General features: G+C 36.1%; 1 protein-coding gene across 1 annotated transcript; it reads left to right on the top strand.

Annotated features, from left to right (window-relative positions):
* The first annotated feature begins 805 nt into the window (after window positions 1-805).
* Window positions 806-24447, top strand: ppp2r3b (protein phosphatase 2, regulatory subunit B'', beta). The gene is given in 15 exon segments (XM_051119317.1): window positions 806-918; window positions 1856-2261; window positions 15278-15403; window positions 15405-15467; window positions 15984-16087; window positions 18605-18707; window positions 19601-19675; window positions 19907-19993; window positions 20297-20453; window positions 20852-20900; window positions 21023-21112; window positions 21211-21386; window positions 22321-22439; window positions 22524-22630; window positions 23584-24447. Coding segments are annotated over 14 exon segments (1752 nt in total). The 5' UTR covers window positions 806-918; window positions 1856-1907; the 3' UTR covers window positions 23726-24447.
* The last annotated feature ends 9 nt before the right edge of the window (window positions 24448-24456 follow it).

Here is a 24456-nt window from a genome sequence, read left to right as displayed (position 1 = left end):
TACAGGGTGGAATAACTATTAAAGGATTTCAGACTGTGCTGTAGATCTTATGTTTGTGTGTGTGTGTGTGTTTAAGCATGATGTTATTACAGTAGTGGTCTAGTTTAAACAATTTATACACAGCATTGGTTGTAAGGAAATCGTTAGATGAACAAAAAGTTTCTTTTGTGTTTTTACTGTAAATGTCAGGGGGCTTCTCATTACTATTTTTCATCAGTCTAATATTTTGACCATTAGAATTATTTTTTCAGGACACCTCTATATGACACTAATGCAGTTATCTAATGCAACCTCCTCTGCACTTCCACTGAGACCTTTTGTTCAGCGTAATATAACATTCTACTGTTAAACAGAATAAATTAAATAAGTAAAACTAGTGAAAGTATTCAAATAGAAACTTAGTTTACTAAAAAAATACTTCTAAGCGTAGCACATTAAATGTTGTTACCACTAATTGTGGTTATTTTCTGAGCAAAATCTAAATGCTGTCCAAGAACGCAAGTACATATTGAGTCATTGTGTTTGTTTGAACAAAAAATATTTTCCCTCATATAAAAATCTTTCACTTCATCGCATGGGACTGCTGAGTAATATTCCTCCAGTAAATTTTCACCCTACGACAGAAATCATTCCTTTTAAACAGTGATTCGTTTGGAGTCAAACGTTCGCTTCATCCAGTGACTCTCATTATTCAACTCTCTAATTCATTCAAACGGTAACTCAAACAGTTCGAACGCGAATCGGCTCGATTGATTCCTTTAAACGAACCACTTCAAACGAACGAGTCGTTCACGCATGGACTCTGCTGCTCTCGCGATATAAACTTTTCCCGGTTACCTGAGGAAACGAGAGTTTGATTCAAAGTGTACCCCTATTTGAATGAGCGATAACAGCTAAAACTCATCCTAACAACAGAAGGTAGAGTAATGCCAACCAGTTACATTCAATTCTGTGGAGTTTACCGATTAAAAATACGTTTCCTTGTCTGTGTTACTGAATACTGGCGGTGTTTATGTAATTATTTACCCGTTGTCCGTTAGCTGTGGAAGTGTATGCTGCGTGTAGTCAGCTAGCAACAACAACAAACCAGCTTATTTCTGTCATCTTTTAGCTGTGGTTTTGCTTAAACACTTTCCTTTGGTTTATATTGTGAGGAAGAATAAAGTGAATGTAAGTTAGAATATATTTTTGTTGTGTTCTCTAACAGTTTCGTCCTTCGTGGTGGGATGTTTACAAACCAGTTTACATTACAATACCATAGTTACTGCAGTTATTAATATTGTAAAATGCGAAAACCGTAAAACCATTCTAACATCGAGTTAAATTTCTGTTATTTATAACAGAAGAAGCTAATACCAAGTTACCACAGTTTTCCAGTATTCAGTAATGAAAAGCTGAATGAAAGTGGCTTCAGTGTTTTTGAAAAAGTACTATGGTAAAGTTAATGCAAGAAGCTTGTTTGTGAGTGAAAATAAGCTAGCAGTTGTTTGTGCTGGTTATGTTCTGTTTAGCTTGTGTGCAAGCATGAAAAATAAGTCGTTATAATTTAAATAAATTATTTTTTCTGCTGAAACTGTAGCCTTTGTAAAGTGTTTCAGTTTTTAAATGAAATGTGACGTATTTAATATTTTTCATTTACACAGTTTATGTATTTTATATCGTCTTATGCATTAATCAACATACTTTGTTGACACTGTGTCATACAGTAATTTAGTACATTGCAAAGAAATATTTACAAGACATAAAGATGCATGCATATAAATAGAAATAATGATCAGTAATTTGTGAGTTGCTTATTGTGCATTTCACGTCTAAATTTGAGGGTTTTGAGTGTCCTTTCTGCTTTATTCTTTAGGTTATTTTTATCTTTTTTTGGGAGGATCTTGGCTGCATGAAGCAAACCAGAAATGGCATCACCACAAACGCTTCAGCCTGTCCTGAAGATGAAGGTTGACGAGCTCTTCCTCTTTTGGTTGAGTGAGCCGAGTACTCAGGCGATGCTAAAAGACTACCTCAACAAAATCAAGAACGGAGAAGAAATAGATTTAAGCCATGCTGATTTCAAGGGCACGAGCACTTTGGTATTAACCGAAAACAACAACAACAACATTGCCTCGAAGATTAATGCAACAGAGAGAATGACTGCGGCCCTTGGTGCCCCGTGCAGCCCTCCTTCAGCCACCCTGCCATCTGCGAGTGGCAGCAATAACAGAGCTGGAGTGAATGCGAGGGCCTTGCGACGCTCTGTCAGCACTAAGAAGGTAAAGAATCTGTGCTCAGCACTTTATTTACAATGCAGCATGACCCCGGTTCTGTCACCTTGCAGATTGTTATGTCCAGGACTGATGAAGTTAAAAAAATGTGGGAGTGCAATTAAAATTGATCAAATAAATTATTTTTTTTTTGCCATACAAGGAGACATTTATAAGGAAAATGAAGTGCAAAAGGTACAAATTTTAATATCTGTCTCAAACTGTATTTAATAATTTAGTTTAAAGTTGAGTGATAAATAATTGCATAATTATTACATTTAGTTTGTCTTACACTACCAGTCAAAAGTTTTTGAACAGTAAGACTTTTAATGTGTTTTAAAGAATTCTATTCTGCTCACCAAGCCTGCATTTATTTGATCCAAAACACAGCGAAAAGCAGTAATGCTGTGAAATATTGTTACTATTTAAAATAACTGCTCTCTATTTGAATATATTTAAAAATGTAATTTAATTTATGTGATCAAAGCTAAATTTTCAGCATCGTTACTTACAGTCTTCAGTGTCACATAATCCTTCAGAAATCCTGCCAATATGCTGATTTGCTGTTCAAGAAACATTTATTATTATCAATCTTTAAAACATTTGAGTATGAACATTTTTTTCAGCATTCTTTGATAAATAGAAAAATCCGAAGATCATCATTTATCTGAAATAAAACGTTTTTGTAACATTATACACTATATCATTCAAAAGCTTAGAGCTTTCTTTGGGAGGAGAGAAATTATAGAATGTAATGCTTTTATTTAGCAAGAATGCTTTAATTTGATTAAATGTGATTAAAAAGACATTTATAATGTTACAAAAGATTTCTATTTCAGATAAATGCTGTCCTTCTGAACTTTCTATTCATCAAAGAAACCTGAAAAAAATTCTACTACTAAGTTTTCAACAATGTTTTTTGAGCAGCAAATTAGAATGATTTCTGAAGGATCATGTGACTGGAGTAATGATGCAAACAAATCAGCTTTGAAATCGCAGGAATAAATTACATTTTAAAATGTATTCAAATAGGAATCAGTTATTTTACATAGTAAAATATTTCAAAATTTGACTGTTTTTGCTGTACTTTGGATCAAATACATACAGGCTTGGTGAGCAGAAGACATTTCTTTCACATTTATTTGATGAAATCAAAGCCTTCTGAAGTTTAATAATTAAATTAAGCTGTTGTTACGATTCCTGTTTTTACATTCCTAAGACTTCTTAAAATGATGATTAACACAATAAATTATAACTAATTTTTATATCATTTAAAATGTTGAAGGCTTTTTACAATCTTTTACAATCGCAAGCCTTGATTAGTCTAATAAAAAATGTGCGTTATGTTATCTCAAATCCGTTAATCACTCATATTACACTTAAAAACATTACCCAATTCATTTAATTTTCCACTAGCATTTGCCAAATTCATGTTAATATAGAAACCACTAATTTGAAAGTTGTTTTCTAGCACAGTTTGGTAGGAAATATGAAGAAATGTTCTCATCTATGATGGTCCAACAGCCATTTTACCGCTAAGAGAGGGTTAAGCTATTTTTTCTTAGTTCAGCCACAAGAGGATGCTGAATGGCTTTTGCAGCTCCTGGTCAGTGCATGTAGGGCTCCAGCTCTGGTCAGATGAGCACTGTGAACCCTGCATGTCTTTTATGTAAAGAGGTGGGCGAATCTCTATGCTGTCAATCCCTGGAATGGTAATGATTCTGTCATCATGCACTGTCCAGCGATGCTGGTGGACTTTGTTGCTGAGGGTTCAGAGCCCATAAATTGGATTATGCAGGGATACTTTAATTAAAGCAGTGCCTCCGTGATACTTCCTGCTGTCAGTATCAGATCAATGTGTCATTAAATTCGCACGTATCTTATTGGCCCAATAAGAGGAAGCTGATATCAAGAAGGCTTATTCATAAGCAACATCAATGCACCTGTGGAAATGGAAAGATTATGAGATAAAATTAGCTTCTGATGTGAAACATCAAGAACACAGCACAACGGAATACATTTTCCCTGACATTTTGTGTCTTTGAAAAGTCTTATTTCAGTCACATGCCAAATGTTTAACGCTTGAGGAAGGATAATATAGGAAAATCTAAGAAGCAGAAACTGCAAACTTAGATTTTCTTTAAGCATTACAAATAAAGTTGCATTTTAAGGGAAGACATCTGTTTGCAGTGACTGTAAATCTTGAGTAGGGGCATTATCTGACCGGTGTGATTCTTTATTGTGAAATGCTAAGCAGATGTGTCTAGGCTTTGATTTCTGTGTCCAGTTATTCTCAGACGCTTTGGTGAGCCTACGTGCTGATGGAACAACTGTTGGGTATTTTATGTTTTTTGGCATGGTACAACTAACATGTGCCCACAACTTGTCACAATGTATTAAAGAGATTTTGATCCCATATGTTCTATTTTAAGAGGCTAGAGGAATTCCAGAATACAAATACATTCTCCAAAGTATTAGTTAAAAATTCAATTAACGTCATGCTGATGCTCATCGGAACAACTGTTCCAACTTTGACACAGGACACCGGTAAAGATAGCCTTGGTTCCACTGTGCAGGAATTAACTACTGGGAATTTGGCTTACACTTCATAGGCAGTTTACATATTTGTCCATGGTGTAATACAGTATGCATAAACTCAGTCAGATGCTGTTAATGGTCAGAATAATTGGGTGCCTGTCATGCCTGACTCCCGGTTGTAAGGTGAGAGGTCATTAAGGCATGTTGCCTGCAAAAATATAAGCTAATTGAAAAATTAATGTATGTATGTGTATGTTATTTACATTAATTTCTAAGGTGAAGAACATGCCTACTTGGTGTGACATTTTTTTCATGAATTTACTTTTACCTGTTTTCTTTAACTTCTATATTTTAATAGGGATGTCACAATATTCAATATAATATCGAACCATTCGGTACAACATCCACGGTTCAATACACGCTTGTGAATTGCGTTTTTTCAGTTTTGCATTTAAATAATTTCCTTGTTTTATTTCTGTCGAAATTTGCTCTGTGTGTGCCCGTGATTTCACGTGCTGAGATGAGGAAACGCTTTCCCGCTTTTAAAAAAGCAACACTTGCAGAGCATCTTCCCTTCTAATAAAATGCAATGATAAGCCTTTCTAAACTTGTTTTCCAACAAAAGAGAACATTATAACTTATTTTTACTTCACAGCATCAGTCAAGTGTTTGAAATAACTTCCTTTTGTGATCTGATGTGGCTTCTTATCATAGAATGAGGAAATATATTCTATACTGTATGTCGATTAGCAGTGGCTTACAAATATACTTAATCATTATGAAAATACCGGAGGTTGCTTGAAGAACACAAATAAACCTTATATTATTGCAGACAAGTGTTTATTGTCCTTACATTTGATCGTTCAAAACGTTTAACGCTATAGCTTGTTTTTATTCACTTACAGCAATAGCCATGCCTTTATCCATATTAGAGATTTCCTGGCTGGAACGTCATCAGCGTTATCTCTTTGGCGCATATGTGGATTTTCTGCACGAGGGCGCCCTCTGGCCTCCAGTATGAATGAAACCCATCCTATTTTGTGTAAAAATCGGAAAAATAATACCTCCCTCAAAAGAATATTAAGCAGACATATAATAATCCACACTTTTTCCAGTGTACAGAGGTTTACAGGAGTTTTTTGTTAATTTGATGCAAAAAAACACAGATGTGGTAACCTATCAGAACAGACCCGAAAACCGTGGTTAAACACTAATGTACGTATTGAACCGTGGACTAACTGTATTGTTGCATCCCTATTTTTTTAATTTTCAATTTTTCAATACATTTCAATGCTAAAGAACAGGGACAGAAAGTAGGATCAGGGTCAGACTGTTTAAAGTTGTATCTAAATTATACATGTAAAACCAGGAGCACATAGAGCTGCAATATTATGAAAAAATCGTTACTGTAGATTATTGGTCTTTATGTTGTAATAATGATTATTAATGTCAGTACAGAAAACAATATCCTCCTCAGGGAAATAACGAGAAGAATATCGAAGTGCAGTAAACTGTAAAACAGTTTCCACTACAAACCAGTGTGTTCATAATTAAGATAATACATTAAAATAATATGGTAAGACATACCAGTTTGCAATGTCAAGCAGCAAAACGAGCTGTTTGTGCAGCTTAAAATAGCTGGAAGTGGATGAGACTGGAAGCCAGACACAAAAAATGTACAAATGGCTTCACCCACTCTTATAGGAAAAATAAGGTGGATAAAGTGTTTTTGTTTCGTTTTGGGCACGCCACATTCTGGCTTCATAGACAAACATGTTGGTCCATGACGTTAGTCATCTGGTGCAAGCTATGCACAAAAACAGCGTGTGAAAGCAATCCAATGCCATGTGAGCAAATCTAAATATAATTCTGCGAATTGACACTTATTTTCACATTTCATTTTAATCGTGACAGGCGTAATATGTTGTTTAATTGTGCAGGGGCATTTTTTGCCCCTTTGTCTTGAATTTTTTTTAAAATTCATTTTGGTGGCTTTTTTTGCCACGAGCCCTTGCTAATTTCTGACCCTGCTAAAGAGGCAGTTTGGTAAAAGTTATAACAAAATGTACCATCCATACAGTTTAGTATCTTCCCTTTAAAGTATGGGTAATTAAAAGGATCCATTTTGTCAGAAGTGTTACTTCTAATCAAGTTGTATATTAGGAATCAAGAGCATTTTGTGCTCTTTGATGCACAGTTCTGCCTCAGTGAAGTTTCAGGGTGGTTTTTTCCCTTTCATTATGTTCAAATGAGATGCAACTGCAAAAGGATTTTGACTTACAGATTTTATTTGGAAGTTTGGTTTGAATTCTGATAGCAGTTTATAACTCTTACAGCCTCATATCGTACAGTTATCACATAGTGTTTATATTTTTCTCCCCTCCAGCACTTGAATTGTAGCATATTTGTTAGTGCTTCTCACTTTTGCCTTGCTGGTCATCCTCTCTTCAACCACTTGGCTTTACTGACTGGACACAGAGCTTTGTTTGGAAATTGGCACTGTCGGCACAGACAGCTGCCACCTCTTGTTCAGGCAGATCTTTTTCTCGTTCTGTTAGTACCAGCTTACTCTGACAGTGGAGAGTTGTTTTACGTGTAGCACAAACACTGAGGCAAATGCAGGGGAAAGTGTTGTTAGGAGAAAACTTTCCAATGAACCCAAATGACAAACAAAAATATTGACGTTCACCAGTGAGTTTACTTCGGCCCTTTGTTGTTTTTCCTTATTTTTTAATGGACTGATGAGCACGGACTTCAAAAGCAGTTGGTGAGAAAATTGGGCTTATCAAATGTGTGCAGTATCCTGCCATTGGACAACAACAGGAACTGTTTCTACTGGAATGAGTGGAAGAATGTGGACTCGATGATCTGACATCTATAAATACTTATTTAAGCCGGGCAGGGCTTTATTTTTGCACCACTTTGTTTGTTAGATGCTCTGGCTCCAAGCCTTCTGAGCATATTCACTCACTTTTATGGCAGATCAGTTGTCACTAAAGTCTGCTTTTATTAATCCAATTAGTTTTTAAAACAATAATGGGCATAAGTTTCAAATTTTCAGATGCACAACGCCCAGCCTCAGAGGCTGAGTTTCTTTGGATCAACACAGTTAGAGAGAATTGATGTAATTGCAGTCAGTCTGGGAGCGGATGTTTGTTAAAGGACTGAAGATACATTTGTTTCTTGGGGTTGCCCAAACAGAGCATGTTGGGTCTTTTAATAGTCCTCAACTGCTTCAGCCATCATTCTTTGAATTCAATACTTCTACGCTGTGCTACTAACTAAGACTTGTCATCTATAATAAGCCACGGAATGACTGGAAGCTGTAGCCTTGGAAAGCAAAATAAACAAAACATAGGGCAGTAATACATGTGTAGATTTTTTTTCACCTTTCAAGGAGGGCCTATTAAGGCTCTGTGTTGTGCCGTTTTGCTATACAGATTTTAAATTGACCATGGGCATATAGATGGTTTAAATACTGTTTTGCATTAAACAGCAATTAGAGCTTATGTACGACAAGATACATATGTACACATGAGGATGCTATAATATGTAAATTGGTGTCTTACACTTAGTGTGTTAATTGAGTGCTGTGTGAGACTCTTTCATCCATGAAGACAAGATAGGCTGGTGCAAATTCCATAATACAAATTACACTACTACAGAGTTCAGTAACATTTTTTTTTTTTTTTTTTTTCCTGATCAGACACTAAGCATATGGTGCTTTTTGAATTTGCAAAACATGTAGATATGCATTATGCATTTTATACAGTGCATATTGTTTTGAGATGTTTTAATTCTATTAGGGATGCACCGATACCACTTTTTCCAGTACTCGGCCAATACCGATACTTTTATTTTTGGTACTTGCCGTTTCCGAGTACCGATATTTTAAAATTCACCGGTAAATTCGTAAAATATATGGTACAGAAACTAAAAGAATATGTATAATGTTAGTTGGTCAACTTCATTTATCAAATAGATACAGTCAAACCAAAATGTATTTAGAACACATTATCATAAACTGTGTCCTGCACCCACTAGTAAAAAAAAAATAATAATAATAATACAAAAAATAAAAAATATCAAAAGATGGTGTATATCTGCTGTCTGAATAATTTTTGGGTTGACTATATATCCCTTAGTTATTTTTATTTTTACACTTAATTATGCCTATTAAAATGTGTTTTACTTTCACTGTTTTTTTTTCCTTGCTCTATGGTACATCATCTTCAATTTAATAGTATTAAACTGCTCCATTGCAGCAGCTCGGTACTGCAATCACGCGAACCACTCATTATGAATCTCCTAACTCTGATATTTTCAGAAATATGTCACATTTTTTCATCTGAAATATGCTGCTATTTGGGCTATAATCCAAAGCGACTCAAATAATGGAGAAACACTCGTGAAGCAAGCAAAACATGCGCAAGTACAGTACTGCCTATCGCATTTCACACAGGCTGCTATAGTTGCACTTTCGCCGTACATCCGTGTATGCTTAAGGTTGAAAAAAAAAAAGATGTTTATAGCGAATGCCCCTATAATTTTTTTTTAATATATTTACGAATTTGTTTTAATCTAAAAGATGCGTGTACTAAATATGCGAACATCAATAAAGATCACGCAACAGCGCATGCTCTCTCTCTTCCTCTGTCTCACGCTCTCTCTCTCTCTCTCTCACTCCCTCTCTCTCTATACCGTTAAATAACTTGTGCATTGATTTACTTCAGTTGTTTTTGACATATCTCACCGAACTACAAACTTTCCAGTGATGTCAAGGCGGGATATTAACTCGACAAGCCTGCACCTTTTGGCCGCCGCGCGCTCAATCCAATCTGCGTGCTTTGCCTATCAGCTGACGCGCACCAGTTATACAAGCTTAATACTGAATGTTTAACATTGTTACTTGCATACATATACTTCGTAGACATCCTTAATCTCTAATGACTCCAGTCTGCTGTCTGTTGTTTTGTTGTCGGTGTTTCTTTGCCTGCATACGCACTTGTCACATGATGTGGTATCGGCATTTGGTATCGGGGCATTTTAACAAGTACGAGTACGAGTACAGGAGCTCAGTATCGGGCCCGATACCAGTATCGGTATCGGTGCATCCCTAAATTCTATATAATGATTCAGGTCCATTGTTTAGTGGTCTGGGCTTGCACTAGTCCTTTAGCACGATAACTGAAATTTAAAACTGTTAAAAGAAAAGGCTCACTAAATGAATGCACAGATTTAATACACTACGCATCAATATCTTTTGCCTTTGTGCGCTGTGACTCCATGTTGCTTCAAGCTCATCATTCTGCGCACGGGATGAGCCCCTCTGTATTTGAAGCCTTTCATATCATAATACTTTTGCGCAATTAAAGATTATTAAAGGCACCATATGTATGTTTTTGCCACTAGAGGGCGCACATTCAAAACAAACAAAGAACCAAAGGCGTGGTTTGATGAATTATGTATTTGTTATTTTTCTTTATAATGAAGTTGTCTATATTTAGTAGATTGTGTGTGTAAAGAGTGATGATCAGGTCAACACACATTGCCGTATAGAAATTCTACGCTGATTTAAAAAAAAAAAAAAACTGCACTGGTATTGGATTGATAACTATATCGGCCGATACTCTTCATTTTTGGTATCAGTTTAGGATTGGTTCTGAAAAAGTGGTATCGAGCCAGCCCTGCTTGTCACAAGAGGAAAAAATAGTTTTAGTAACATAATATCAGTTGCTGGAACTGCTGTCATTTTGCTATATATATATATATATATATATATATATATATATATATATATATATATATATACACACATACACATATATATATATATATATATATATATATATATATATATATATAAATAAATAATATATTACGGCAATTTTTTATAGAATATCGCAATAGAAATGCAGAATCTGAACCATGTCCATAGTTGAGTTTCATCTCTGTCAAGCTGCTAGTATAAAGTGCTATAGAAGGTGGTTTGGCTTGGCTTGACTTGAAAATATTCTATTTTTGAAAAGTCCAGCTAAATTACAGTGCAGTAGCAGAAACATCCACAAGCCTTGAAAAATAAAAATATCGGCCTAATGTCCAGCATGTTTCAAGAGAGCTGTTTAAAGAAATCACACAGAAGCATGTAGGCTGATTATGAAGGACATGATGCCCCAATGGTGGTTGTTGTCATGTCTTTTGGACATTGTGTTTGATTTAAAGCTTGACAGTTACAGAAGTGTTTCACCCGAAAAAGAAAACTGCCATTATTTACTTACCCTCATGTCATTCAAAACCTGTTTGTCTGTCTTCTGCAGAACAGATATTTTGAAAAACATTGGAAACCAAACGGTATTGGTGCCCATTGGTTTCCACTGTACGGACAAAAAAAAACCTTGTTCTAAATTTAAAAAAAATAAAAAATCAGTGCAAAATAGAAGTCGCACAGTATGAGGGTAGGTAGGTAAATGATGAATACGTTAAATTTTTGGGGTGAAATATTTTTTTTTTTTTTTTTAGTAGTAGTTGTATAATTGTCTAACTGGACATCTTTGGTTTGCATTTATAAATTTGAAGTACACTAATCTGTCAAAATGTTGCATCCTATTGTGGTTAATCATTGTGGTTCGTAGTAGCTGCTGTATCTCTTGGATACAGAATCGCAGGGCTCCAAGTGAGCAGGTTTGTGTCTTTACATAACCTCTATGAGAGCAGTGGAATGCACACTGAAAAGGGCAGATCCACACCCCTCCGACTGTCACCCCCCTCCACCGCTCTCACACAAACACCCTCTTCCTATCTCCCCAGTGACTTTTCAGGACAGGACTGTATGACCTCTGCCAGCCACTATTGGATGTATGGAGCAACAGGCAGGGCTGTGATTCAGGCTACTGCACGGCTGAGAGGAGCAGCTGCCGTTCACCATTAAGAGAGCTGGTGCTCTGATAAAGACAGGCAGAGGAGTGTCCTGTGGCGGGACAGTCACTGAGCAAGATTTATCCTGACCCCGGAGTGCGTACTATCTGCCACGCTGGCTCCATTAGCCGACAACAGCATGAGAATGAAGGAGATCTCTTTACGGCAGGACCCTGACCTGAGGAAGGAGCTGGCACTGCTGGCACGCGGCTGTGACTTTGTGCTACCCTCTCGCTTTAAGAAGAGGCTCAAAGCCTTCCAGCAAGGACAGGCAGGTTGTCTTACATGTTCTGTGTGAAGCCGCCATCAGACAGATTGTGTTTGCTTAATGCTATTGCTGTCAGTTTCAGTCGGGATGTGATGTTGGCGTCCATTAGATGTGCAATTTATAGCTGCAAAATTTAAATAACTGAGAGGCTAGAGGTTTATCAGCGGTTTTAAAAGCATCCAAATGTTTAAGATTGAGCAGGAGGCTCTGTCTGCCCTGTGCTGGAGTTGATGATGGTCATTCCCTTTTATAGACATGGCTGACACTGACTGGGGAAGGCAAGATTAAATGCATTCATCTCTCACAGTGGGTTAGACTGAGCAGAATCCCCTGCATGCCACATCAGAGAAAGACTGTCCAAATATGTTAGACTTCCAAACTTCCACAGGTTTCTAGGGGTTAGGGTATTTGAAAGCAAAAGCTAAGTTGATTTTTGCACCATTACCAAGGAGTAGCAGTAGACTGCTTCTGAACTTACGTTATGGATGTCTCTAGAATGAGATGAGGAATTGTAATAGCTAATCTGTCACCAGAGACTGAAGCAATAAGTAAATTGTTAAAATTACTACGTCACCCAAGTCATCAGATTTTTCTAGACATGTAAACAGTTACTGAAGGTGGTGTTTACACGGATATGGCTGTCCATGTGATGTTCTTATTGCTGCACAAAATAGGGCTACACAGTTGATGGCAATTGAATTTTCAGTATGGCCACAAAAAGCTGTGTTGTCTTCGTAAACGTAATGGTTATTCAATGTTATCTAAATTGTACTGTTTTTTTTATTATTTTTTATTTTTTTAAATGTTATCAAATCATTTAATTACATGGTCTTGTAACATTTGTGTTCTGATGTTGTTCTGATTTACAAATAATTTTTACTTTTTTTTTTTTTTTTTTTTTTTTTTTTTGCTTTTTTTTGCTTTTTTAAAAATGTTGTGAGCAATCTTGGAGCTAGTTTGTTTTGTCCGAGGCTTAGAAATATTTACTGAAGACATTTTAAAATCCCAGCTGGAGAAAATAATGGGTTAAAATATGTTGGGAACCAAGGCCACTAAAGAATTGGGCGTTCACCGTTGCTTTCTATAGTATGAAGCGTGTGTGTTTATACAACTCTATACCAACTCTAGATCCATTTAATTATTACATTTCATGTTATATATTGCCATGCTTAATGAGTTAATGAAATAAATGATTTGTGAAGACATTACAGTTTTGTGGGCTAAGAGCTTAAAGGTTTAGTTCACTTCCAGAATAAAAATTTCTTGATAATGTACTCTCCCCCATGTCATCCAAGATGTTCATGTCTTTTTTTTTTTTTTTTTTTTTTTCTGTCGGGGAAAAAAATAAAAATGTTTTTGAGGAAAACATTCCAGGATTTTCCTTCCTATAGTGGACTTGAATGGGAGCCAGTGGGTTGAAGGTCCAAATTGCAGTTTTATTCAAATGGCTCTACACGATCCCAGTGAAGGAATAAGAGTCTTATCTAGCAAAACGCTGAAAAAGTCTCACGTGGTTAGTTCTTTGTCTGTGGTGCAAAAAGGTAGGGTAGGTCAATATCATTTTCTCCTTCAACTTAAAAATCATCTGACGTTGTTTTACCTTTTTTTTTTGTAAAAGCCATTTTGACTTTCTCTGCACATTTGCTTTGTAAACACTGGGTAATTGTGCGTACGTCATATGTTACTTTTCCAACATGACTGCGTAATGCGTGAAGCTAGTGCAAGACGAGCATTTGTGGTTAAAAAGTATATCAAATTTAATTTTATTGTTATTATTATTAATTTTTTTTTTTTTTTTTTTTTTTTTAGAAAATGACATCATTTTGCTAGATAATTCCCTTATTTTTTGGCTGGGGTTGTGTAGAGCCCTTTGAAGCTGCATTGAAACTGCAGTTTGGATCTTCATCCCGTTGGCTCCCATTGAAGTCCTCTACATGGAGAAAAATCCTGGATTGTTTAACTCAAAAAGCTTAATTTCTTTGGATGACAGGGGGTATGCTTCCATATAACAATAACCAAATATTGCCACCTAATTCATTGCCTTGCTGTAAAAAATATTTATATCTCTCAGGCTAAAACAGCAGTGCAGAAAGTCAAGTTGGCTGAAGCCTACATGTCCATGTGTTTGTCTAATACAAAAAGCCAAATGGGCCTTGTTCAGTGTAATGTTGCTTATTCTAGAGAGTGGGCTTTGATGGAGTTTTTTTTTCCCCTGTGTGGAAGTACTAGGGGGTCAAGATCTTCACAGCTGCAGCCTGACACTCAAATAGTTGAGGTTTTAAGTTACTGTGGGAAGCTGAGCCTTTGGAAAATGTGTAATAAGAGGAATTTAACCACAAGTGTTCACAAAACATTTGGGCATGACGGACGTTTTGTCATTTGATAAAGCCATCATACTGTTGTGTGGGTCAAGTTTTCTCAAAATCCCCATTGATTTTTTTTTTTTTTTTTTTGTTTGTTTGTTTGTTTGTTTGTTTTTTAAATGTCACTCTTAATAGAGCTTGCATCCACCCAGCTCTGGTTAATAAGGTCTGTTCTGCAGATTAAGTTTTTTTTTAAACTTGAACATTTTAGATCTTCTTTTTAGAAATTCTATGCTTTAAATTGATAATTTTTGTCAGTGTAACTAAATACTTGATTGTCCAATGTGTAACCAATCCAGTAGTTTATTTCTGATGTTGTTTTCCATACCAAGTTAATCTGTTTCCAGCAGCAATGTTTGCAAGTCTGAACCTGTGGTCCGTCACAAATTATCAGCTTTGTAACTGTTTGAAACTCTTCTTTTCTGAACATGATAGCAAATAGATTTGACACAAGGGCAACAGGTTATCACACTGTAGAGCGATTCCTGTTTTCAACCTTATCCAGACTCAGCCAGTCATACATTATGTACTAGACCTTTTTTCTGTCAGCACATGGAAAAGTTTTTGTTTGTTTGTTTTATCAAGGAAATGTAGCAAACCCCAAAACATATAAAACAAAATTTGATTTTGAATGTTCAGTTGATGTCATGAATGAGTCGCACATCATTTTTCAAACTATTATCCACGTTATCCTTCATGTCATCATGCGTGCAGCATTACATGGAAGAAAAATCAAAAAAATATTGCAAGGCTTCTCCTTACAGTCATCCACAAGGGTGTGCGTCTGTCAAAATAGTTTTACTGTGTGTTTTACGCACTTTGAGGTGACCTATTTAAGCCATCACTGTGAAATGCTGATTGAGGTGCAATTTTCAGAGCAACCATACATCTCTCCCACGATGAGTCTTGTGGCTAATGGTTATTATTTCTGTCTTTTACAGCAGGCACAGGCTAAGAAAGAGGAGCCCGTTATACCAGCTTTAAGTGAAAGCATTCCGAAGTTCTACTTCCCTCGAGGACAGCCCCAGGCCAATATCAACATAGACAATCTTATTTCCAAGATAGAAAAAAATATTTTCTCAATTTCCTGATGAAAGAGTCACTTTAAAAGACATGGGGTTGGTCGCCAAGGTAAGTGTGGTTTGTAACATGCCACCTTTATCCACTCTGCAAATTGTTCATTTTGTGTAACCAACTTTTATAACTGTTTACAAGTTTGAAGGTTTTACTTTTCTTGTAGCCAGTGGAAAAATATCACCACTGTTTATATGTTGAATTACTTATCCTGAAGGGAACCCGTCTAGGTAAACGACGGGATTCAGGAATTTAAACAGAATGATTTATAAACATAATCATTGCTAATTAGGCCATTTATAGTTTCTACAGCACATGTGAAAGATGTAGTCATAACGTCCAAGCACTTAACAGAAACCTCTGATTGAGCTCAATTGCCCGTTAAAAAGAGAAGGTTACAGTGTTGCATTTTATTTCTGAACTCTACTGTAACATCCAGATCTTTACGGTCTGTTTGACTTATTTGTTTGGACAGAAATTGAAAGTTTATTTGAAAATTCATTATATCTTGATCTATTTTGTATTTAGGTTGCACTAACAATCTATTTCTGTGACACTTTTGTCTCTTTGCAGGCCTGTGAGTGCCCACTCTATTGGAAAGCTCCATTGTTCCATGCTGCCGGAGGAGACAGGAGGGGATATGTGTCCGTTCACAAGTTTGTGGCAATGTGGCGAAAGTAAGACAATAGTTCTCTTCACAGTACCCTCTCACAATATCGACAGGGGTCAATGGCTGCACATGGTGTTTTTAACAAGTGTGTGAAAGTCCATTTATCAAGAGCTGAAGTGCAGAGTGTTTTGTTCGACGATACTGCTGTTTATTTTAGGTGTTTCTGCATTGTTGTTTTTTTTAATTCATTTATTTTTTATTTTTTGTGTGTGGCTGACTATTGTATATAGTCATTCAAGTTTGTAACTGAGGTGAGACTGGATATAATTAAATAAAAAAATATGATTTAATGGGGAAAAAACATATGCCATATATAATATACTGAGGGTGGGCGATATGACATGAAGTGATTTTTATTTCACGGTAATGATATATACCACAATATAGTTATTTTTGCTTTAAATTAGGCTTTAAATTTGATACCATAGAAATTTTATAATTTTTGTCACCAGTGTCAATATCACAAAAAAACTAATGCTAGCCTAAATAAAAAAAAACTCAAGCTCCCTGAAGACAAGTAAACAGTCAGCAGTTAAATAAGAATAATAAAACTGATTTCAAGCAATAAGACAAAAAACTACAGTAAAACAAACAAATGCTACATACATTGTATAAATTATTCAAATGTATGAAAACTAGGGCTGTTAGTCAATAAAAATGTTTAATCTAATTAATTACATGATGTTTCAATTAATTTATCTAATTAATCACAAAATAAATTTGACTTTAAATACCCACAAAAGATTATTTAAAGCTATTTTTGTGACGGATGAGAATGTATCAAGTAGACATTACAAATTGTAGCTTTAGAAAGAAATATTTACTTCAAAATCAGATTTATTACACAAACATATAGGCTGCAATGGCCTAACGTAAACTATGGCACATAAAAGAAAATAGTTTGAGAAACTTCTCCATTAAGTTTTATTTTTTATTATTATTATTATTATTTTTATTTATTATTTTTATTTTTTTGAAATTATACTTTAACTAAGAAATTATACTCTAACTACTAAATCTGTCAGCAGGTGGCTGTAAATGTCTTTGAGCCATTCATTCATTTGATTCGTTCAAACAGCTGATTCATTCAGGAATGAAGTAAATGGCTCTCTTTACGAATGGGCCTTTGAATCAGTCATTCACACAATTCGTTCAAAACTAAACACCACCGTGTTGCTCTGAGACGTGCAACAAGTAATATGTTCTTTGCAAAATTTAGCGAAAAAATATTAAAATATAAATGTGTTATATAAAATATAAGATGATATCAACTTCTTATTTACTAAACTGTTATATAAAATCACATTTAAGCTCGTTATAGATCGGGACAAAATCAGCACTTGTGTCATTTCGCTCTTGCTGCCCGTGTAATATTGTGTGATATGTGATATATAAATACAAGACCAAACACCTAAAGGGGCATTTTTTGCACAAATATCTTGAATTTTAGTACATAACTGCATTTATGGAGTTGTTGCACTGCATCATATTAGTCAACAGTCAACTATATTAAATACAGTAGTCAACATTTGAAGTGGATCAAAAAAAAGTCCATCAAAGTTGTCCTAAGACAAGAACGGGTGTTGTTTTGATTTTAGGACAACTTTGATGAAAAGGTTTTGATTCACTTCGAATGTTGACTGCTGTGTAAGATGACGTACAGGTCTTGGGGCGGGGTCAGCGTGTTAACTGCGATTTTAATCACGTTATTTTTTCATAACTAAGTTAACATGTTAAACTGACAGCCCTAATGAAAACACTGCATACTCTTCAGTGTGTAAATTAGATATACATTTCTTCTTATTAAAGTTAAAAAAGTGATTTAGTCAAGAGCAGTGAGAGATTTTCTCTCTTGTTTTGTTTGATTAACATGAATGACTACAGCAGGAATGTTGAACTGCTGTCACTTTAAGAGCTGCCAGGATCCAATATACTGTTTCACATGTGTTTTCGTTCTCAGCTGTTTGCTTTCACTTATGACTCGAAATTACTGTGTTTACAAGGATACTTGCAAAGACAGGCATTTTGACACATACAAGTGTGTGTATTTATCCGTTCAAGGTCTATAAAGTGGCAAAAATAACGTGCACATGCAGACTATAACTTTCAACGCCACGTGAGCGTGTAACCATGATAGAGATAATAGTACAAAATCTCTACCAGTTGACAAATTACTACCTGTATATCATCCACTTCTATGATATACCTTATATATCATTATTTAACCATGTCTAGAAGTGCATTTTTAATGAGATTATTAGTGTTTCTGAGAAAATTGGGAGTTCTTGGTTTGGCTGAGCATTTGGGTCGGGGGGTCCCTGAATCTGTAAAGGTTGAAAACCCTTGTTTTAAATCATTATTCTTCCATCACTGTACGTCAGAACTGGCTGAGCGTGAATTCTGGATCCTCATTTGTAGATTCCATTAATCTGAAGACACATATTTGAAGTGAAAGGTTTTGGAGACCATATTGCTCTTTGAAAGGGTGAGAGGGAGCTTAAAACCATCTGTTTCCTCCCCACAGAGTGCTTCAGACCTGTCATGATGACGCATCCAAATTTCTTCACCTTCTGGCCAAGCCTGGCTGCAATTATTTGGAACAAGAGGACTTTATTCCATTCCTGCAGGTACAGAGTTCTGGTATAGAGACCTACCACTGAGAACACAGACACACGCAGGTCAAAATGCACTGAGCGTTGATGATTTCAGCATTATATTATTTGCTCTCATTCCTTTTTTATGTACTTGCAAAATTCCAAACGTGGCGTTTAATGTTATAAAATAATTGTGTGCAGAAGTGCATTCTTTGAGTTCAGTGATGGACATGTCATTTATATTCACCGGCAGGATTGGCCGTGCACAGTGGAGGAGATGTATTCTGGCATCCGCACTTTAATTTGTATTGTGTAGCTTTAGCAATTGCTTTGACCGTTTTGATGAATGAAAAAAGTATTGTTATGGAGTAGATTGGCCTGTTCCCGTCTGCTCCTTTACAGCAGTGATTTATGTGCTTTTCTATTGTTTAATTTCACATGGGGAAGGGTCAAAGAGTCCAGCACCTCCCCCAAAATAAGTTGTCGTAATTTATCGCCTTTTACGCATATACACCAGTATTTGCCTATGAAACATGCATGAGCGAAATCGTAGTTTTTCTGCTGAAGAATGCACTAGATAGGAAAAGCCAGCAGGCCATATGTATGCAGAGAGAGTGAGACTGGCTGAAACTGATGCACAAGCTAAAAACTGGACTTGGCCTTAAAATCACCCCTCTGTTCGTAGAAGTTTAATACCTTTAACATTTCCACACATCTTGTACCAACGCATTAGCCTCTGCAAGTGGACAGACTAAAATCATTCGCCTTTTCTCCGTAATCCAATCCAGAGCCTCTTTGCACACAAATGGATTTAACATTGCTGTTTTTTTTTTCTTCTCCTGTAAGCCGTGTCAGTTATTATATGCTGACTTTGATGTTATATTGGTGTGTGAATCATTTTTATACCTTTCTTTTTTATTTTAAAGGATGTGGTGGATTCACATACAGGTCTGGCATTTCTAAAAGAGGCTTCAGACTTTCACTCACGCTACATTACCACTGTAAGGAATACTTCCAGTTGTGTATTTTTTCTAGTAATTGAAACGCTCTTTGTATATTAAGCATGGGTTTGCACCATTAACTAAAACCTCAGTTAACCTCAACAGACTGTATATATACACTATTATTATTTTGGTGCACCATAAGTCTAGGCAGTTTACAGATCAGCACTCTGTCTTGTTGAATTACTTCAATAAACCTGATGTTCAACAAGGTGCTTTTTCTGCCAACAGGTAGTCCAAAGGATATTTTATAATGTAAACCGCTCATGGACTGGAAAAATAACATGTTCAGAACTCAGGAAAAGTAGTTTTCTACAGGTAAATATGTCAAAGAGTCTGTATCTAGGACTAAAGTGAACATTTGTCATTTTCATGCTAACTGATAAATGTAATTGTAACTAACGTAAACGGAAAATAAGTGTATGCTTAATACACAGTATTTTAATACACTGCTAGTTTTTGGAACCCAGTCCACCTTAATATTATTTTAGAATTTTATTTAGATTTTAAACATTAAATATTTAAAGTTGTTTTGGAATTTCTACTGCTTAATTTTATAAAATCAGGCTGGCCCGTCTACAGTTTTAAGTTTGAGTAATTGTACAAAATGTTTCTGAACAGAATGTGGCACTACTGGAAGAAGAGGAAGAGATTAACCAGCTGACAGAGTTCTTCTCTTATGAACATTTCTATGTCATCTACTGTAAGTTCTGGGAGCTGGACACCGATCACGACTTGTACATAGACCAGAGAGACCTGATTCGACATAATGATCAAGGTACCCGTCCACCCGCTGCACCCTTAAGACCATCACACTCTTCTGACGTGCTTTTTAACGATTCCCTGCTTATTGCTGGAGGTGACGTTAAATATCCCCTCCAGCAGCACTTGTCTGCATATGTTTCTGTTTGCTGCAAAATGAGTTGGGTGAAATTTTAACATCAATTTCCTCTAGCATGACGGCATGTCTGGCACGCTAATAATTTTATCTCATTTCAGGCAGGGTCAATAATCGTTGTCTTTAAAATGATAAAATAAGGATACTAAATCACTATGTCTTGCGGTTGCAATTTACAATATTTACAACCTTTGACAGCAAATTATTACCCAGTTTAAGCATTTTCTTCAAATAAAGGAGAAGACTGTGATGTGATTTTTCTCCCCTCTGTTTGACAGCCATATCCCACCGAATGATTGAGAGATTATTCTCAGGAGCTGTAACCAGGTACCATCTTTCATTTTTCATATGTTCTTTTTTTCCTCTCCCATTTTTGAAAGCTTACGTGTCATGTATCACATTATTATAGATTTTATGAGTGCTGTGGTTAATTATACTCTGATGCTCAGGGACAGAAAGGTTCATAAAGAGGGCAGACTGAGCTACGCTGACTTCGTATGGTTCCTCATATCTGAAGAGGACAAAAAGACTGAGACCAGGTAACTGAAAATACCTTTTTCCATCTAATTTGTTTATTGATTCCAAAATGGTTTAGTGAGTTTTTGTCGAAATGACTGCAACTATGTTGATTGTGTAGCATAGAGTACTGGTTTCGCTGTATGGATCTGGACGGGGATGGAGTTCTGTCCATGTATGAGCTGCAGTACTTCTACCAGGAGCAGTGTCAGAAGCTTGAGGCCATGGCCATTGAACCACTTCCTTTCGAGGACTGCCTGTGCCAAATGTTAGATATGGTTAAGCCAGAAATCCCAGGTATTATTTGAAATGATGAATAACTTGAAGGATTAGTTCACTTCCAGAATCAAAATTTCCTGATAATTTGCTTACCCCCATGTCATCCAAAATGTTCATGTATTTCTTTCTTCATATATAGAAAGTGGACTTCAGTGGGAGTCAACGGGTTGAAGGTCCAAATTGCAGTTTTAGGGCAGCTTCAAAGGGCTCTACACAATCCCAGCCGAGAAATAAGTGTCTTATTTAGCGAAACGATCTGTCATTTTCTAAAAAAAAAAAAAAAAGAAAAAAAGTATGTACTTTTTAACCTACAAATGCTTGTCTTGCACTAGCTCTGTGATGCGCATGCTGAACCTGACGTTTCACTTAATCACGCTGATAAGGTCACACACAGTTAACTTCACCTGTTACTTTGGTACAGATTGGTAGAGTAGGGTGAAAAACTCCATCTCCTTTTCTTCTCCAACTTCAAAATTGTCTGACATCATTGTTTTGCCTTTTTTTTTTTTTTTTTTTTTTTTTTTTTTTTTTTTTTTTTTTTTTTTTTTTTTTTTAGAAAATGATAGATCATGTCACTGAATAAAAGCTTTATTCTTTGGCTGGGATTGTGTAGAGCCTTTTGAAGCTGCATTGAAACTGCAGTTTGGACCTTCAACCCACTGGCCACCACTGAAGTTCACTATATGGAGAAAAATCCTGGAATATTTTCCTCGTAAACCTTAATTTCTTTTCAAGTGAAGAAAAAAAAGACATCTTGCATGACATGGGGTGGGTAAATTATCGGGAATTTTTTTATTCTGGAAGTGAACTAATCCTTTAATGTGTTGGATTAAACTTCCTACGTATTTTAGACTTTGCATCCACATCTTCCATCTTTTTAAAGTACACATTCTAGCAAAAGTGAGCAAAACAGTGAAATCACTTGCAATGTGTTTGCTTTATTTTTTATCAGGAAGGATCACTCTCAAGGACTTGAAGAGATGTAAACTTTCCCATATTTTTTTTGACACATTCTTCAACATTGAGAAGTACCTAGACCACGAACAAAGGGATCCTTTACTGGCTGCGAGGGTAAAGAATAACAGATTATTTAGACCATTTTATGACTGTTTTGGTCAATTGGATGCTGTAATAGTATTGGTGTTCTGCATATAGGATGCTGAGACAATGGGACAGGAGATTTCTGACTGGGAGAGATACGCTGCAGAGGAGTATGATAACTTGGTAGCTGAGGAAACTGCAAACGAGCAGTACAACGATGGGTAAGACTGCATTTCTCACAGTTGAACTGCCCACAGACCGCAATATTATCACTGTGCAGCATCATAAACTTCAGCTGCGAGCAACATCTCTAAACCGTATGTCTAGACTCAATCCTTCATCTAACAGGACTTCACCTCATGCAGCAGTTTTAATAAAATCAATCTACTTTTGTCATTTGCTGCATTTAATTGTCACTACACTGACTCAGTGATCTGAGGGCTGATGAGGTGTTATGTGACACTCTTAGGATCAGCACAGACTTCTAATGGCAGGATGAGTAGAGTTGAAACAGGTAAGACAGTGTAGGTGCAGGGTTAAGGTTCCTTTTGTGTTCTTCCCCACTTCTGTTCCTGGTGGGTTCACCTGGTCACTGGTTTACACCTCCATATTTAGATCATCACGTAATGGATTAAAGTATGTTTTACAGTTTCAGCAGACTCCAGTATTGTCAGGTGTATGTTCAATGGCATGCGTTCACATGTCAGGTCCTAAATTCTTTTCCCCTCCAGTTGGTTCTGGAAGTGTTTTTCCCATGTGTAGTTTTTCCATAAGAATATTGTCTCTCCAGTTTTCATAAAATTTTTAAAGGGGACATCGGATACAAAACTCATTTATACATGGTGTTTGCATATAAATGTGTCTTAGCAGTGTGTGGACACAACCACCCTAAAATGATAAAAATCCAGTGACTTCTTTTTATTAATCCCCAAAAACCTAAACAGTAGTGATTTGGAAAGTCGTGGAATTTAATTTTACAGTATCTGTATGAACCCTGTAAAAATGTGTTGTTTTACACGACCATTTAAAAATTATATCCAAAGTATGTTTCACAAAGACCCTGAAGAATCATACCAACTTGTGGAAAATGGGCTTCCGATGTCCCCTTTAATCTTACTCAGTGTGTTTTGGAATTTTAAACTCATTTCAATGTAATTTTTTGCTTTCTTTTTAGCTACGACAACGTTCTAGACCCAGTTGATCACATTACTTGTGCTTTTGACCTGCGTAACGAGAAGAGACGTCTCTTTGAGATCCCCAACCCTCACTGTAACCTGGACCTGGATGAATATGAATATGAGGACGATTTCGAATGACAGCCACCTACACAACACAACACGAGCAAAGGTACCATCTGCTAGTGCATAGAACAGGAAGTGGACCAATCCTGCTCTCCGTTACCGATGCCGCCTGGTTTAGCTAACCAAGGCTTGAGAGTGTACAGATACGCTCCCCCAGCCGCTGGATACCAGACAGTAAACCAGCAGTCTGGCGAGGCTCTCTTTATTGAGACAGATTGTGCTGGCCCAGTCTGACATCTGTGCACAACCACAAATGTAGCTGCACTGTAGGTTTCGAGCAACTACACTGGAACCAAACCGGTACACTTGAAATATTAAATATTGAATTGAAGTTTTATAAATATTTAAATACTTTTATGCACAGAATTGGCTAATAAGACATTCCAAAGTGATTTCAGCTTGATTTCATGGATGGCTTATTTCTCATGGAGCTCCGTCGACTTGCCTTATGTGTTGAGGGTCACGCTAATATGAAATAATGCAGTAATTAGACTTTGACATTTTATTGTCTGTGTGAGAAGTGTTTCTAAATTATAATGTATTTATATATGTATTTGTAAATATTTGCCTCGTTTGTTCTAAACCTTTAGGCTTCAGTCCAGCTAAATGTTTTCAACAAATCATGTTTGTGTCATTTCTATAGAAGTGCTTTCTAACGTGCTTTTATTATTGTAAAAATGAAAACTTTTTCATTTGTCTTAAAGAGTTCAATAAAGTATTAAGACAAAAGCATTTCACACATTCAC

This window comes from Labeo rohita, chromosome 9 (assembly GCF_022985175.1).
Source record: "Labeo rohita strain BAU-BD-2019 chromosome 9, IGBB_LRoh.1.0, whole genome shotgun sequence".
Classification (NCBI taxonomy): Eukaryota; Metazoa; Chordata; class Actinopteri; order Cypriniformes; family Cyprinidae; genus Labeo; species Labeo rohita.
Note: the sequence above shows the minus strand (reverse complement) of the source record. Positions and strands in the feature narration are given on the sequence as shown.